The sequence below is a fragment of the Bombina bombina genome, chromosome 7 (genome assembly GCF_027579735.1).
Source record: "Bombina bombina isolate aBomBom1 chromosome 7, aBomBom1.pri, whole genome shotgun sequence".
NCBI lineage: Eukaryota > Metazoa > Chordata > Amphibia > Anura > Bombinatoridae > Bombina > Bombina bombina.
The window spans coordinates 156869966-156884503 of record NC_069505.1 but is presented as its reverse complement, the minus strand read 5'-3'; the positions used below and the strand labels follow the sequence as shown (position 1 = coordinate 156884503).

The 14538-nt window shown below is 39.0% G+C and overlaps 1 protein-coding gene across 2 annotated transcripts in view; it reads right to left on the bottom strand.

Moving 5' to 3' along the window:
- The window catches only part of BBOX1 (gamma-butyrobetaine hydroxylase 1), a 268381-nt gene that overhangs the window by 44063 nt on the left and 209780 nt on the right, over window positions 1-14538 (bottom strand). For both annotated transcript variants that reach the window (XM_053720388.1, XM_053720389.1), the window contains exon 5: window positions 9681-9786. In XM_053720388.1, the coding sequence (XP_053576363.1) occupies window positions 9681-9786 (106 nt within the window). The remainder of the gene's footprint in view (window positions 1-9680; window positions 9787-14538) is intronic.

Sequence of the window (14538 nt, the reverse complement as noted above, 5' to 3'; positions counted from 1 at the left end):
TGGCGTCTGTTGTTACAATTGTCCAGTCCGGCCTGCTGAATGGCATCCCCCTGGACAGATGTGGCCGAGAAAGCCACCATAGAAGAGAGTTTCTGGTCTCTTGATCCAGATTCAGAGTAGGGGACAAGTCTGAGTAATCCCCATTCCACTGACTCAGCATGCACAATTGCAGCGGTCTGAGATGTAGACGTGCAAAGGGAACTATGTCCATTGCTGCTACCATTAAGCCGATCACCTCCATGCATTGAGCTACTGACGGGAGTTGAATGGAATGAAGGACACGGCATGCATTTAGAAGCTTTGTTAATCTGTCTTCTGTCAGATAAATCTTCATTTCTACAGAATCTATAAGAGTCCCCAAGAATGGAACTCTTGTGAGAGGAAAAAGAGAACTCTTCTTTTCGTTCACTTTCCATCCATGCGACCTTAGAAATGCCAGAACTAACTCTGTATGAGACTTGGCAGTTTGAAAGCTTGAAGCTTGTATCAGAATGTCGTCTAGGTACGGAGCTACCGAAATTCCTCGCGGTCTTAGTACCGCCAGAAGGGCACCCAGAACCTTTGTGAAGATTCTTGGAGCCGTAGCCAATCCGAATGGAAGAGCTACAAACTGGTAATGCCTGTCTAAGCAGGCAAACCTTAGATACCGGTAATGATCTTTGTGAATCGGTATGTGAAGGTAAGCATCCTTTAAATCCACTGTGGTCATGTACTGACCCTTTTGGATCATGGGTAAGATTGTCCGAATAGTTTCCATTTTGAACGATGGAACTCTTAGGAATTTGTTTAGGATCTTTAAATCCAAGATTGGCCTGAAAGTTCCCTCTTTTTTGGGAACCACAAACAGGTTTGAGTAAAACCCTTGTCCTTGTTCCGACCGCGGAACCGGATGGATCACTCCCATTAATAACAGATCTTGTACACAGCGTAGAAACGCTTCTTTCTTTATCTGGTTTGTTGACAACCTTGACAGATGAAATCTCCCTCTTGGGGGAGAGAATTTGAAGTCTAGAAGGTATCCCTGAGATATGATCTCTAGCGCCCAGGGATCCTGAACATCTCTTGCCCAAGCCTGGGCGAAGAGAGAGAGTCTGCCCCCCACTAGATCCGGTCCCGGATCGGGGGCCCTCGGTTCATGCTGTCTTTGGGGCAGCAGCAGGTTTCCTGGCCTGCTTGCCCTTGTTCCAGGACTGGTTAGGTTTCCAGCCTTGTCTGTAACGAGCAACAGCTCCTTCCTGTTTTGGTGCAGTGGAAGTTGATGCTGCTCCTGTTTTGAAATTCCGAAAGGGACGAAAATTAGACTGTCTAGCCTTAGCTTTGGCTTTGTCTTGAGGCAGGGCGTGGCCCTTACCTCCTGTAATGTCAGCGATAATTTCTTTCAAACCGGGCCCAAATAAAGTTTGCCCCTTGAAAGGTATATTAAGTAATTTGGACTTAGAAGTTACATCAGCTGACCAGGATTTTAGCCACAGCGCTCTACGTGCCTGAATGGCGAATCCTGAGTTCTTAGCCGTAAGTTTGGTTAAATGTACTACGGCCTCCGAAATGAATGAATTAGCTAGTTTAAGGACTCTAAGCCTGTCCGTAATGTCGTCCAGCGTAGTTGAACTAAGGTTCTCTTCCAGAGACTCAATCCAAAATGCTGCCGCAGCCGTAATCGGCGCGATGCATGCAAGGGGTTGCAATATAAAACCTTGTTGAACAAACATTTTCTTAAGGTAACCCTCTAATTTTTTATCCATTGGATCTGAAAAAGCACAGCTATCCTCCACCGGGATAGTGGTACGCTTAGCTAAAGTAGAAACTGCTCCCTCCACCTTAGGGACCGTTTGCCATAAGTCCCGTGTGGTGGCGTCTATTGGAAACATCTTTCTAAATATTGGAGGGGGTGAGAACGGCACACCGGGTCTATCCCACTCCTTAGTAACAATTTCAGTTAGTCTCTTAGGTATAGGAAAAACGTCAGTACTCGCCGGTACCCGCAAAGTATTTATCCAACCTACACAATTTCTCTGGTATTGCAACAGTGTTACAATCATTAAGAGCCGCTAAAACCTCCCCTAGTAATACACGGAGGTTTTCCAATTTAAATTTAAAATTTGAAATATCTGAATCCAATCTGTTTGGATCAGAACCGTCACCCACAGAATGAAGCTCTCCGTCCTCATGCTCTGCAAGCTGTGACGCAGTATCAGACATGGCCCTAGTATTATCAGCGCACTCTGTTCTCACCCCAGAGTGATCACGCTTGCCTCTTAGTTCTGGTAATTTAGCCAAAACTTCAGTCATAACAGTAGCCATATCTTGTAATGTTATCTGTAATGGCCGCCCAGATGTACTAGGCGCCATAATATCACGCACCTCCCGGGCGGGAGATGCAGGTACTGCCACGTGAGGCGAGTTAGTCGGCATAACTCTCCCCTCGCTGTTTGGTGAAATTTGTTCAAATTGTACAGATTGGCTTTTATTTAAAGTAGCATCAATACAGTTAGTACATAAATTTCTATTGGGCTCCACCTTGGCATTGGAACAAATGACACAGGTATCTTCCTCTGAGTCAGACATGTTTAACACACTAGCAATAAACTTGCAACTTGGTTACAATCTTATTTAACAAAAACGTACTGTGCCTCAAAGAAGCACTAAACGATTAAATGACAGTTGAAATAATGAACTGAAAAACAGTTATAGTCTCAATCCTTAAAAACAACACAACTTTTAGCAAAGGTTTGTTCCCATTAGTAAATTAACGATAATTAAATTTGAAAATAAAAATTACAGAGCAACGTTTTTAATCACACTCAATATATAAGTCTCACAGCTCTGCTGAGAGAATCTACCTCCCTCCAAAGAAGTTTGAAGACCCCTGAGTTCTGTTAGAGATGAACCGGATCATGCAGGAAATACAAGAGTAACTGACTGGAAATTTTTGATGCGTAGCAAAGAGTGCCAAAAACGGCCCCTCCCCCTCACACACAGCAGTGAGAGAGAAACGAAACTGTCACAATTAAAACAAGCAACTGCCAAGTGGAAAAATAATGCCCAAATATTTATTCACTCAGTACCTCAGAAAATGCAAACGATTCTACATTCCAGCAAAAACGTTTAACATGATAAATACCTATTAAAAGGTTTAGTGTACTTTTAACAGAGTAATTCCGGTGAAATACCATCCCCAGAATACTGAAGTGTAGAGTATACATACATGTCATTATAACGGTATGGCAGGATTTTCTCATCAATTCCATTCAGAAAATAAAAACTGCTACATACCTCAATGCAGATTCATCTGCCCGCTGTCCCCTGATCTGAAGCTTTTACCTCCCTCAGATGGCCGAGAAACAGCAATATGATCTTAACTACTCCGGTTAAAATCATAGTAAAAACTCTGGTAGATTCTTCTTCAAACTCTGCCAGAGAGGCAACAACACGCTCCGGTGCTATTGTAAAATAACAAACTTTTGATTGAAGTTATAAAAACTAAGTATAATCACCATAGTCCTCTCACACATCCTATCTAGTCGTTGGGTGCAAGAGAATGACTGGGAGTGACGTAGAGGGGAGGAGCTATATGCAGCTCTGCTGGGTGAATCCTCTTGCATTTCCTGTTGGGGAGGAGTTATATCCCAGAAGTAATGATGACCCGTGGACTGATCACACATAACAGAAGAAAAAGGGATTATCTATCTTTTAAAACAATAACAATTCTGGTGTAGACTGTCCCTTTAAGTTAGGGGGTGTTAGGGTTAGACTTAGGTTTAGGGGTTAATAAATTTAATATAGTGGCGGTAACGTTTGGGGGCGGGAGATTAGGGGTTAATACATTTAATGTAGGTGGCGGCAGTGTAGGGGGGTCAGATTAGGGGTTAATAAATTTAATGTAGGTGGCTGCAGAGTCTGGGAGCGGAGGTTTAGGGGTTAAACATTTTATTTAGTTGCGGCGGGGTCCGTGAGCGGCGGTTTAGGGGTTAAACATTTTATTTAGTTGCGGCAGGGTCCGGGAGCGGCGGTTTAGGGGTTAATAAGTATAATGTAGGTGGCGGCAGAGCAGATTAGGGGTGTTTAGACTCTGGGTACATGTTAGGGTGTTAGGTGTAGAAACTACCATAGGAATCAATGGGATATCGGGCAGCAGCGAACATGAGCTTTTGCTGCTGTCAGACTCCCATTGATTCCTATGGCATCCACCGCCTCCAGGGCGGCGTATTGAAATCCAGGTACGCTGGGCCGGAATAGTGGCGAGCGTACCTGCTAGCAAAAGTAGTCAGATTGTGCCGAACTTGCATTCAGAACATCTGTAGTGACGTAAGCATCGATCTGTGTCGGACTGAGTCCGGCGGATCGTATGTTACATCACTATATTCTACTTTTGCCGGTCTGTAGGGATTGATAACTACGGCGAATCCGGCTCGCCACAAATACGCTGTAGAATTCCAGCATATCTGCGGTTGACAGCTTGATAAATAGAGGCCTATGTGTTTAACCCATTTACGGGGATAACTAAATGTTAAAACTGCATGATCTATCAAATTAGAGCATTTTTTCATTATTATGGCTCTTTAGCTATATGTAGTAAAATTACATTTTTAATGTACTTTATTTATTTTGCTTGGTTTTTCTGTAATTATAGAATCCTGAACAGTGTGACATGCTATGCAGTTATTGATCAGTGCCTTAGCTCACTTTGTCTATAGCTGAGCACAACACGTAAGATAAGGAAATGCACAAGAGGCTTTTTAAGGGTTATATCTCTGTAATGCAAAAAAAAGCAAATTTTGATTATATGAAAACATTTATTTTGTCTGCAGACCTTTTGTAATGCTGAACTTAATTGCTGATATATACATATACAGGTAGCCCTCAGTTTACGCCGGGGTTAGGTTCCAGGAGGAATGGTTGTAAATCGAAACCGTTGTAAATTGAAACCCAGTTTATAATGTAAGTCAATGGGAAGCGAGGGAGTTAGGTTCCAGGCCCCTCTCAAAATTGTCATAAGTAAAACCCAATACATTATTTTTAAAACTTGGAAATGAAGACTTTAAATGCTAAACAGCATTATAAACCTAAAAATATAGATTGTATCATCATCAAGTTTAATGAACAAAAACATTTGCTAAACATCACCTAATAAAATAATTACACAACAGACTGCATCATCATCAAACTAAGTTTAATGAACAAAAACGTTTTTTACTTGCATTTTTCTGCAATCAGTTCTCTGCATTGTTAGCATATTAGATAATATTGGGTCTGCACCTATTCTATGCATTTGAATCTGCAGTGATTAATAAGCAGTTAGGCACCCTCACCTCAAGCTGCTGGACAGGAAGATAATAGGGAAGTGCCTGCTAGATTTTGCTCGATAGATCTGGTCTGATCTGTGTACACAGATCAATTTAAGGCTGTTAAGTTGCAAAACTTTGCTGCAAAACAAGCGGACAGCTCCACCTACTGGCAATTTTAATTAGTGCATTGCTTTCCAAAAGCTTTTCAATCGCAGTCACATGACTGAAAAAAAGGTTGTTATTCTGAAACGGCGCAAATTGAACCGGCGTAAACCGAGGGCCACCTATATATAAATATGAAAAAAACACCATTTAAATATCCTAAATAAAAGGACATAAAAGGCAAAATGTGTTTTATTATTGCACTGTTACTTGTATATAACTTTGTGTGTAAAGAGACTAACACTACTGGGAGCTAGCTGACCCCATCTGGAGAGCTTTGTACAAGAGGCATATGTATATGCTTTAAACAAACCTATTGTTACGCTATGTCTGCTGCTTTTGTCTGCGGTTTGTAACCTATACTTTGGGGCCATTTATCAAGCTCCGAACGGAGCTTGTGGGCCCGTGTTTCTGGCGAGTCTTCAGACTCGCCAGAAACAGCAGTAATGAAGCAGCGGTCTAAAGACCGCTGCACCATATCCATGTCCGCCTGCTCTGATGAGGGGGACAGGAATCGCCCGAAATCAACCGGATCAAGTACAATCGGGTTGATTGACACCCCCTGCTGGCAGCCCATTGGCAGCAAGTCTGCAGGGGGTGGCGTTGCATCAGCAGCTCTTGTGAGCTACTGGTGCAATGCTGAATACAGAAAGCGTATTGCTCTCCGCATTCAGCGAGGTCTTGCGGACCTGATCCGCACTGTCGGATCAGGTCCACAAAACCTTTGATAAATAGGCCCCTATGTATTTGGTTATTATGTTGAAAGTTTATGAACAGGAAAAAAAATGATGGAAGATATAGGGCAATTATTACAACTTGTGACTTTTTTGACTGAATCTGTTAATATTTTGTTTGGACTGTGTTATCAAACTAAGCAATTAACCTCTGGTCTTTCTCGCGGGAATGCATTGTTAATAGAGTGGTCTCTCTGCCAGCGGTGACGAGGAGGGAGGGTATAATACCGTGGTCCAGACGCTTGCAGCAGGAGTCACGCTATTATAAACAAGAAAACCCTTAATGACCAGCGACATAAATGGTACATCACGGTCGTTAAGGGGTTAAATTACTTCTATTTTAAAGTAAAGAAATAGAAAACATAAAAAAGTTGGTCATACAAGGTTATGTTCTGTTTTCATTCAATGAAATATACTAACTGACCAATTATTTTTTCAAATTTGTCAAACCTAACATACAATAAAACCAAACATTAACCAATCATTCTAATAAACAATTTAATCGAGACCACATGCCTAGGTAATTGCATGTTAAATGTTTACGCATTTTACGCAGTTAGCAATTATCTTCTTTTGTTTAAATGTTATAAATAATGCAAAGATAAACATAAAAGTAAAATCATTTGAAACAAAGATCAATTGCTAAAATATAAATATACATTTAAAACAAATACATAAAAGTGTGTCTGTATATAAGTCTGAGATCTGTAAACGTTTTCTCTAATCCTATGGGTCTATGTAATTCTTGGCATGTACTAAGCTATGATTTCATTCACATCTGTTTCCCTGTACACAAATCTCTACCTATGTTTTATTCTTTGATCATTAACTATTTTCCCCATTTATTGGTGCACAAGAAATGCGTTAAATCTGAAATAATTTAATAAAATAAACATTTTCAACTCAAAGCATTGTGTAGAGAGGGCATCACACCACTTGTTAGTCCCCCACCAAGATCTCCAGATACGTTTCTATAGAGATGTGTTGTGATATCACAGATTGATTTGCTCTATAGGGAGATATTTTGTAATAGAACATTCTTCTTTATGAAAGTCCTGGTCTGTGCAATATGAAACTTTGTATATTAGATATCATACGTGGCATGCTGCATCTGTGTTATAACTGATTGGTTGATTGGAGTGACTGTGTTAGTCAAGTGATTCTGGTGCCAAAATGACAAGAATATTGCAGTATGCAGTAATACCTTTCACTGGACTAATGTTACGTTTTAAAAGAGAATTCAAGTCTAAAGATATACTGCAGTATTTCTTCAGACCTAAACATAAGAGGAAATTGAGTACCCCATAGAAAGGTATTTTTCTAGAGAGGAAGGCAAGTTTCAAGGCCAACTAATTATGATGTACCATGCAAACCTCTTTACATTTCTCATATGGGAAGCTTTCACATTACCCAACATTTTAAAAATATAAAGGGGTGGGCCTGTGAGATATGGGGGATCTAAACATCCTGAAGGCTGCATCTAATCAGCTAGGGGAGGGGTTAAGATTATCCGAGAGGGTTTTGAAAAGTATTGGCTGGTTTAACAAGTCCTCACTTTCTTATTGATATACCAGTAAGAAAGAAGAACAAGGTTAAAGAGCCATAAGACTCAGCAGCACTATTGACCCTTAAAGGGTTAAACACAGAGTAATAGTACCACTCAGGATCCATACAGCACTGCTTATCTTGAGCGGTAAGAATCCTTGATCCTATCAGCAGTTATTCACACTACTCAGATCTATTAATAGTACTGCTGAATGGATCAGTACTTCTACTATGGGGCATATTTATCAAAGTGCGAGCGGACATGATACGATGTAGCGTATCACATACGCTGTCAGCATTTATCATTGCACCAGCAGTTCACCAGAACTGCTTGTGCAATACCGCCCGCTGAAGATTCGCGGGCAATCGGCCGCTAGCAGGGCTTGTCAATTAAACCGATCGTATTCGATTGGGTGGGTTGATTTCTGTCCGCCGCCTCCGAGCAGGCGGACAAATTGTGGAGCAGCGGTCTTTACAAACAAGTGGGATAATTCGGCCCCTATGTGTTTAATGCATTTGCGATCTAAACATAAAATAAAGGTTCCCACCGTGAGATTTTTGGTGGACATTGTCACAGCTGGTAGAGGGTTGCTTGTATTTAGTGTCTGAAAATGACTATTAAAGGGACAGTCTAGTCAAAATTTTACTTTCATGATTAATATAGGCCATGCAATTTTAAACAACTTTCAATTTACTTTTATCATCAAATTTGCTTTGTTCTCTTGTTATTCTTTGTTGAAAGTTATGCCCTTGAAGGCTGCCTCTTATCTCAGTGCATTTTGACAGTTTTTCACTGCTAGGCAGCACTAGTTCACGTGTGCCATATAGACAACATTGTACTCACTCCCGTGTAGTTATTTGCGATTCAGCACTGATTAGATAAAATGCATGTCTGTCAAAAGAACTGAAATAAGGGGGCAGTCTGTAGAGGATTAGATACAAGGTAATCACAGAGGTAAAAAGTATATTAATATAACCGTGTTGTTTTTGCAAAACTGGGGAATGGGATTATCATTTTTTTTAAACAATAACAATTCTGGAGTAGACTGTCCCTTTAAAGGGACTGTCAACACCAGAATTTTTGCTGTTTAAAAATATAGATAATCCCTTTATTACCCATTCCCCAGTTTTGCATAACCAACACAGTTATAATAATACACTTTTTACCTCTGTAATTAACTTGTATCTAAGCCTCTGTAGACTGCCCCCTTATTTCAGTTATTTTGACAGACTTGCATTTTAGCCAATCAGTGCTCACTCCTAGATCACTTCACGTGCATGAGCTCAATGTTATCTATATGAAACACATGAACTAATGCCCACTAGCGGTCATAATGCATTCAGATTAGAGACAGTCTTCAAGGTCTAAGAAATTAGCATATGAACTTCCTAGTTTTAGCTTTCAACTATGAATACCAAGAGAACAAAGCAAAATTGGTGATAAAAGTAAATTGGTACGTTGTTTAAAATGTCATGCCCTATTTAAATCATGAAAGGTTTTTTTGGACTTGACTGTCCCTTTAAGTTTGATTACCTCCTTTAATGGCTGACAGGAGAGAATTTGCAGTCATGGGGTGTGGCTAGATTATGTCATAATGACATATGTATGTAGGTGTAAGCCCCTTTTTGGATGGTATATATTTGACTTGCTTAGTAAAGCTTTGGCTATAGCTTTTAGAACCTGAGAAAGAGTATCTTTTAAATGGGAGCGTAACAGAGTGTGGGGATCAATTTTAGCAGCCATGGTTCTGCTGTTATATGTCACAATCCCCACAAAATACAGTTTAAATCCACTTTGTCACAGTCTCTTCCAGTTTTTTAATCCCAAGCAGTCACAAAATAAAGTGATCACATTACACATTTTTATTGACATTTGAGACAATGTTTGAATCCCTGAAATATAAAAGAAACTAGAAAGTCGTAAAAATAAATTAAAAGAAAAAAAGCTACTTACCCCTGGAGGATACTGAAGTGCTGGATAATCTGTGTGAAGACTTAATTTTCCAGATGTGTAAGCAACATTATTTGCGTCTATTTTATCTTGAACTTGCCAAGTATACCTTAAAGAAAAAGACAAAAATGGAAAAACCATCAGTAAATATTAGAATGATATACAGTATATGAAAACTTAAAGGGACATTCAACTAAAGAAGTATGATGCATGTGAATGATCAGCAACTAAAGGGCATTAAAGGGATATTCAGCACCTCTTGGGTTGTGTTTTGTCCCACGCTTCCTAAAGGCACCAAAATGCAAAATCTGTAACTTAGGCTTTCAAAATGCTGCAAATTGCATAAACCAGCTATTAGATTTACAGAATTTGCATGTTACAGAAATGGCTTTCATTTTTACCTCTTTAGGGAGGTATTTAAAGTCCTGTGAAATTCAGCCTGGTAGAATTAAGTTCCCTGGTCTGATTTGCAATGGCCAATTAGGGACATAAATTAATTATCTTGTGTTTTGAACTAACAAATCACTGTGTAGAACTTCACAGACTCGGGAAAATATCACCAGACTGAAGAATGAGGGAGTCAGATGATCAGCCTCTCTTAATGAGAGAGGATGAGGCACAATTTATCTTGCAATAAAGTTGTTTTATTTTCCTTATTATTTTTATACAGGGATTCATTCATTGTTGAGGTTCATGCCCCTTTAATAAAGTTACAAAAAAAGTATTTAAACTGATATCAAAATTAACAAGAAGTGCAAGTAGCTCTGTTAAAGTAAAACAAACATTTAAAAAATACATTTAAAACACTCCAATGCATTTAACATTTCCATATATTTTAGATGCAACCAAAAAAGAAAATGATTTAATGCCCTTTTTATAGAGGACAGGGGCAGAAATAAATAAATGACACATCAACGGTCATCATTAAAGGGACAATATACACTAGATTCTTCTTTGCATAACTGTAGATTATATAGCCCATCTAGGGGTATTTTTGTACAAACATATAGCTTTGCTTATTTTTAAATAACTTACAGTTAGATTACGAGTTATGCGCGCTATAGGGAAATTAACGAATGCAACAAAAGTTGCGTTATTTAACCCCCTATAGCGCAGCCATTACAAGTTTTTAAACAGCTGGCTTGTGCGTGTGATATGGTTGCCTTGAGCTCCATACCGCACAAAATACAAGGGCTGTTTTGATGTGCTCGTGCACGCTTCCCCCATAGACATCAATGGGGAGAGCGGGTCAGAAAAAATCCTAACACCTGCAATCGCGGAATGAAAAGCTCCGTAACGCAGCCCCATTGATGTCTATGAGGAAAATAAAAGTTACATTTAAACCTAACACCCTAACATAAACCCTGAGTCTAAACAACCCTAATCTGCTGCTCCCAACATCACCGCAACCTACCTACAGTTATTAACCCCTAATCTGCTGCTCCTGATATCGCCACCATTATATTAAAGTTATTACCCCTATTCCACCGCACCCCAACATCGCCGCTACTATATTAAAGTTATTAACCTCTATTCCGCCGCTCCCAGACATCGCTGCGACTAAATAAAGCTATTAACCCCTAAACCGCCAGCCCTCCACATCACAACAACTAAATTAAACTATATTAACCCCCTAAAACTAACCCTAATGTAACCCTAACCGTAACCCTAAACCTAACACCCCCTAACTTTAACATAATTAAAATAGAGCTAAACTAAAGTTACAATTATTAACTAAATAATACCTATTTAAAACTAAATACATACTTACCTGTGAAATTAAACCTAAGCTAGCTACAATATAACTAATAGTTATATTGTAAATAACTTAGGTTTTATTGTTATTTTACAGGTGAGTTTGTATTTATTTTAACTAGGCAGACTAGTTAGTAAATAGTAATTAACTATTTACTAACTACCTAGTTAAAATAAATACAAACTTATCTGTGAAATAAAACCTAAGCTGCCTTACACTTAAACCTAACATTACAAAAAATAAAAAACACTAAAATTATAAAAAAAAAAACCTACTATTACAAAAAATAACAAACAAAATTATACAAAACAATAAAAATTATTCCTATTCTAATACCCTTTAAAAAAAAACAAAGAAAAAAAAAAACAAAAGAAAAAAAACCCCTCTAATCTATAATAAACTGCCAAGGGCCCTTAAAAGGGCCTTTTGTAGGGAATTGCCCTAAAGTTAACAGCTCTTTTGCAACAAAACAAACACCCCCTAACAGTATACAAACCCCTGAATCTTCAATTCAAGGGAGCCATTTAAAAAAACAAAAAACATTTTGAAACGGCTCCCTTGCATTGAAGATTCAGTGTACGGCGGCGACGGTATGAAGAGGATGCTCCGTGCCAGATGTCTTCAGGATCAAGATAGAAGATGCCGTCTGGATGAAGATAGAAGAGGTCGCCTGAAGACTTATCGACGCTTAGATGAGAACTTCGCAGCCTGAATGAAGATAGAAGAGGCCATCTGGATGAAGACTTCTCGCTGCTTGGATGAGGTCTTTGCCGCCGGGATGAAGATTGAAGAGGCTGCCTGGATGAAGACTTCTCGCCACCTGGATGAAGATCATTCAAGCGGGACTTCAAAAACTGTAAGTGGATCATCAGGGGTTAGTGTTAGGTTTTTTTAAAGATTTTTTTGGGTGTTTTTTTTTTTAGATTAGGGTTTGGGCTAAATGCCCTTTTAAGGGCGATGCCCATACAAATGCCCTTTTCAGGGCAATGGGTAGATTAGGTTTTTTTAGAATTAGGTTTTTTATTTTGGGGGGTTGGTTGGGTGGTGGGTTTTACTGTTGGGGGGGATCTTTGTATTTTTTTTTTTTTAGGGAAAAGAGCTGATATCTTTGGGGCAATGCCCCACAAAAGGCCCTTTTAAAGGCTATTAGTAGTTTATTGTAGGCTAGGGTATTTTTTTTATTTTGGGTGGGCTTTTTTATTTTTATAGGGCTATTAGATTAGGTGGATTTATTTTTTGGGGGGATACTTTTGTTTGTTATTTTTTGTAATTTAGTGTTTGTTATTTTTTTGTAATTTATTCTTTTTTTATTTTTTGTAATTAGAGTAGTGTTAGGATTTTTTTTACGTGTAGTTTTATTTAATTGGTAGTTAGTTTAATTTTAGTTTAATAATTATATTAGTTTAATTGTTAGCTTAAACTTAGTTCTTTTAATTTGACACGTAAGTTTTAATTTAATTTAAGATAGGGAAATTGTATTTTTAATATAAAGTTAGGGCGGGGGCATTAGGTTTAGGGGATACTAGTTTAAATTAGTTTTTTTGCGATGTGGAGGGCTTTCGGTTTAGGGGTTAATAGTTTAGTTTAGTATATTTTGTTGTCGGGGCTTGCGGTTTAGGGGTTAATAGGTTTATTATAATGGCGGTGGTGTAGGGCTTAATAACTTTAGTACAGTGGGGGCGATGTGGGCGGACAGCAGATTAGGGGTTAATAATATTTAAATAGTGTTTGCAATGCGGGAGGGTGGCGGTTTAGGGGTTTATAACTTTATTATAGTGGTGACGATGTTGGGGAGTGGCGGAATAGGGGTTAATAATTATTTTTAGTGGCGGCGATGTTGGGAGCGGCAGATTAAGGGTTAATAAGTTTAATATAGTATTTGCGATGCAGGAGGGTTACGGTTTTGGGGTTAATAGGTAGTTTATGGGTGTTAAGTGTACTTTGTAACACTTTAGTTATGAGTTTTATGTAACAGTTTTGTAGCGTAAAAATTATAACTACTGCTTTTAGATTGCGGAACGTATCTTTTCAGTATAGGCTGCAAAGCAAGCTTTTTTAGCCTAACCACAAAACTCGTAATGGCAGCGCTATGGAAGTCCCATGAAAAAACATAATAAGTGCGGGACTGACGTTGCATTACAAGCCAAAAGGCTTGTGGTACAGCTATACCGACAAGACTTGTAATGGCTGCGGTGCTGTTTTAACGCTGAAATGGCCATTTTTTCAGCGTTAAAACACGAACGCAAAACTAATCTAGGTGATTGTGCTGACTTTCAGACTCCTAACGAAGCCCAAAATTTTAGATGTATACGGATGTCTACAGACTACAGCTTGCTACTCCTGTTTGTGTAAAGGGTCTTTCTATATGCAGGGAATGGGGGAGAGTCTGCTCTTCCTGCTTTCACAGCCCATTTCAGTGGGTGTCCCAGCCTATCCTCATTAACGGTGCTAAACTGGGAGCTTTTTTTTTAAAAAAAAAGTTTTATGCTGGATTTTTAGATCAGTATCTGTGCATATTATTCTTTATAGTAGTGTCTTCTTTACATGCAGTTATATAAAAATTGGTGTATACTGCCCCTTTAAACAATTATTTGATTGACTTTTCATCTGGAGTAAAATTCTAGGACCCCCATGATAAACAACATTGCTATTTCAAGTACAAAGGAAATCAGAGACAGGATGATACCTCAGAAACTTTCAAATATACTGAAGTTTTTTTTTTTATTAATGAACTATGGAAGTCAAACGTATATTGGGGGCTATACGGTTCCATATTTTTTTCAAGACACTTTGCAAAGTGTTTAGAAACATTAGCCCTGGTTAAAACAATGAGACTGGTGCCACATGCATGTGATGGGTGCAAATCTCAGTGTGTTCTGGGGGGCTGATTGGTAGGTGCACAGTGCAGGGGTTGCAGGGTCAGGGGTCTGATTTAAGGCTATGTGGGTGAGAGGGAGCACAGAGTCTTTCCTTTCTTCTTTTCTTCTTTATTAATAAGCAAAACCTCATGGAAAAAAAATTCCTAGAATTACTTTGCTAATAAAAGGTTGCCGGCTTTTGATCTATATCATTGCAGCCCTTGATTCATAGTAAGACAGACCTTGC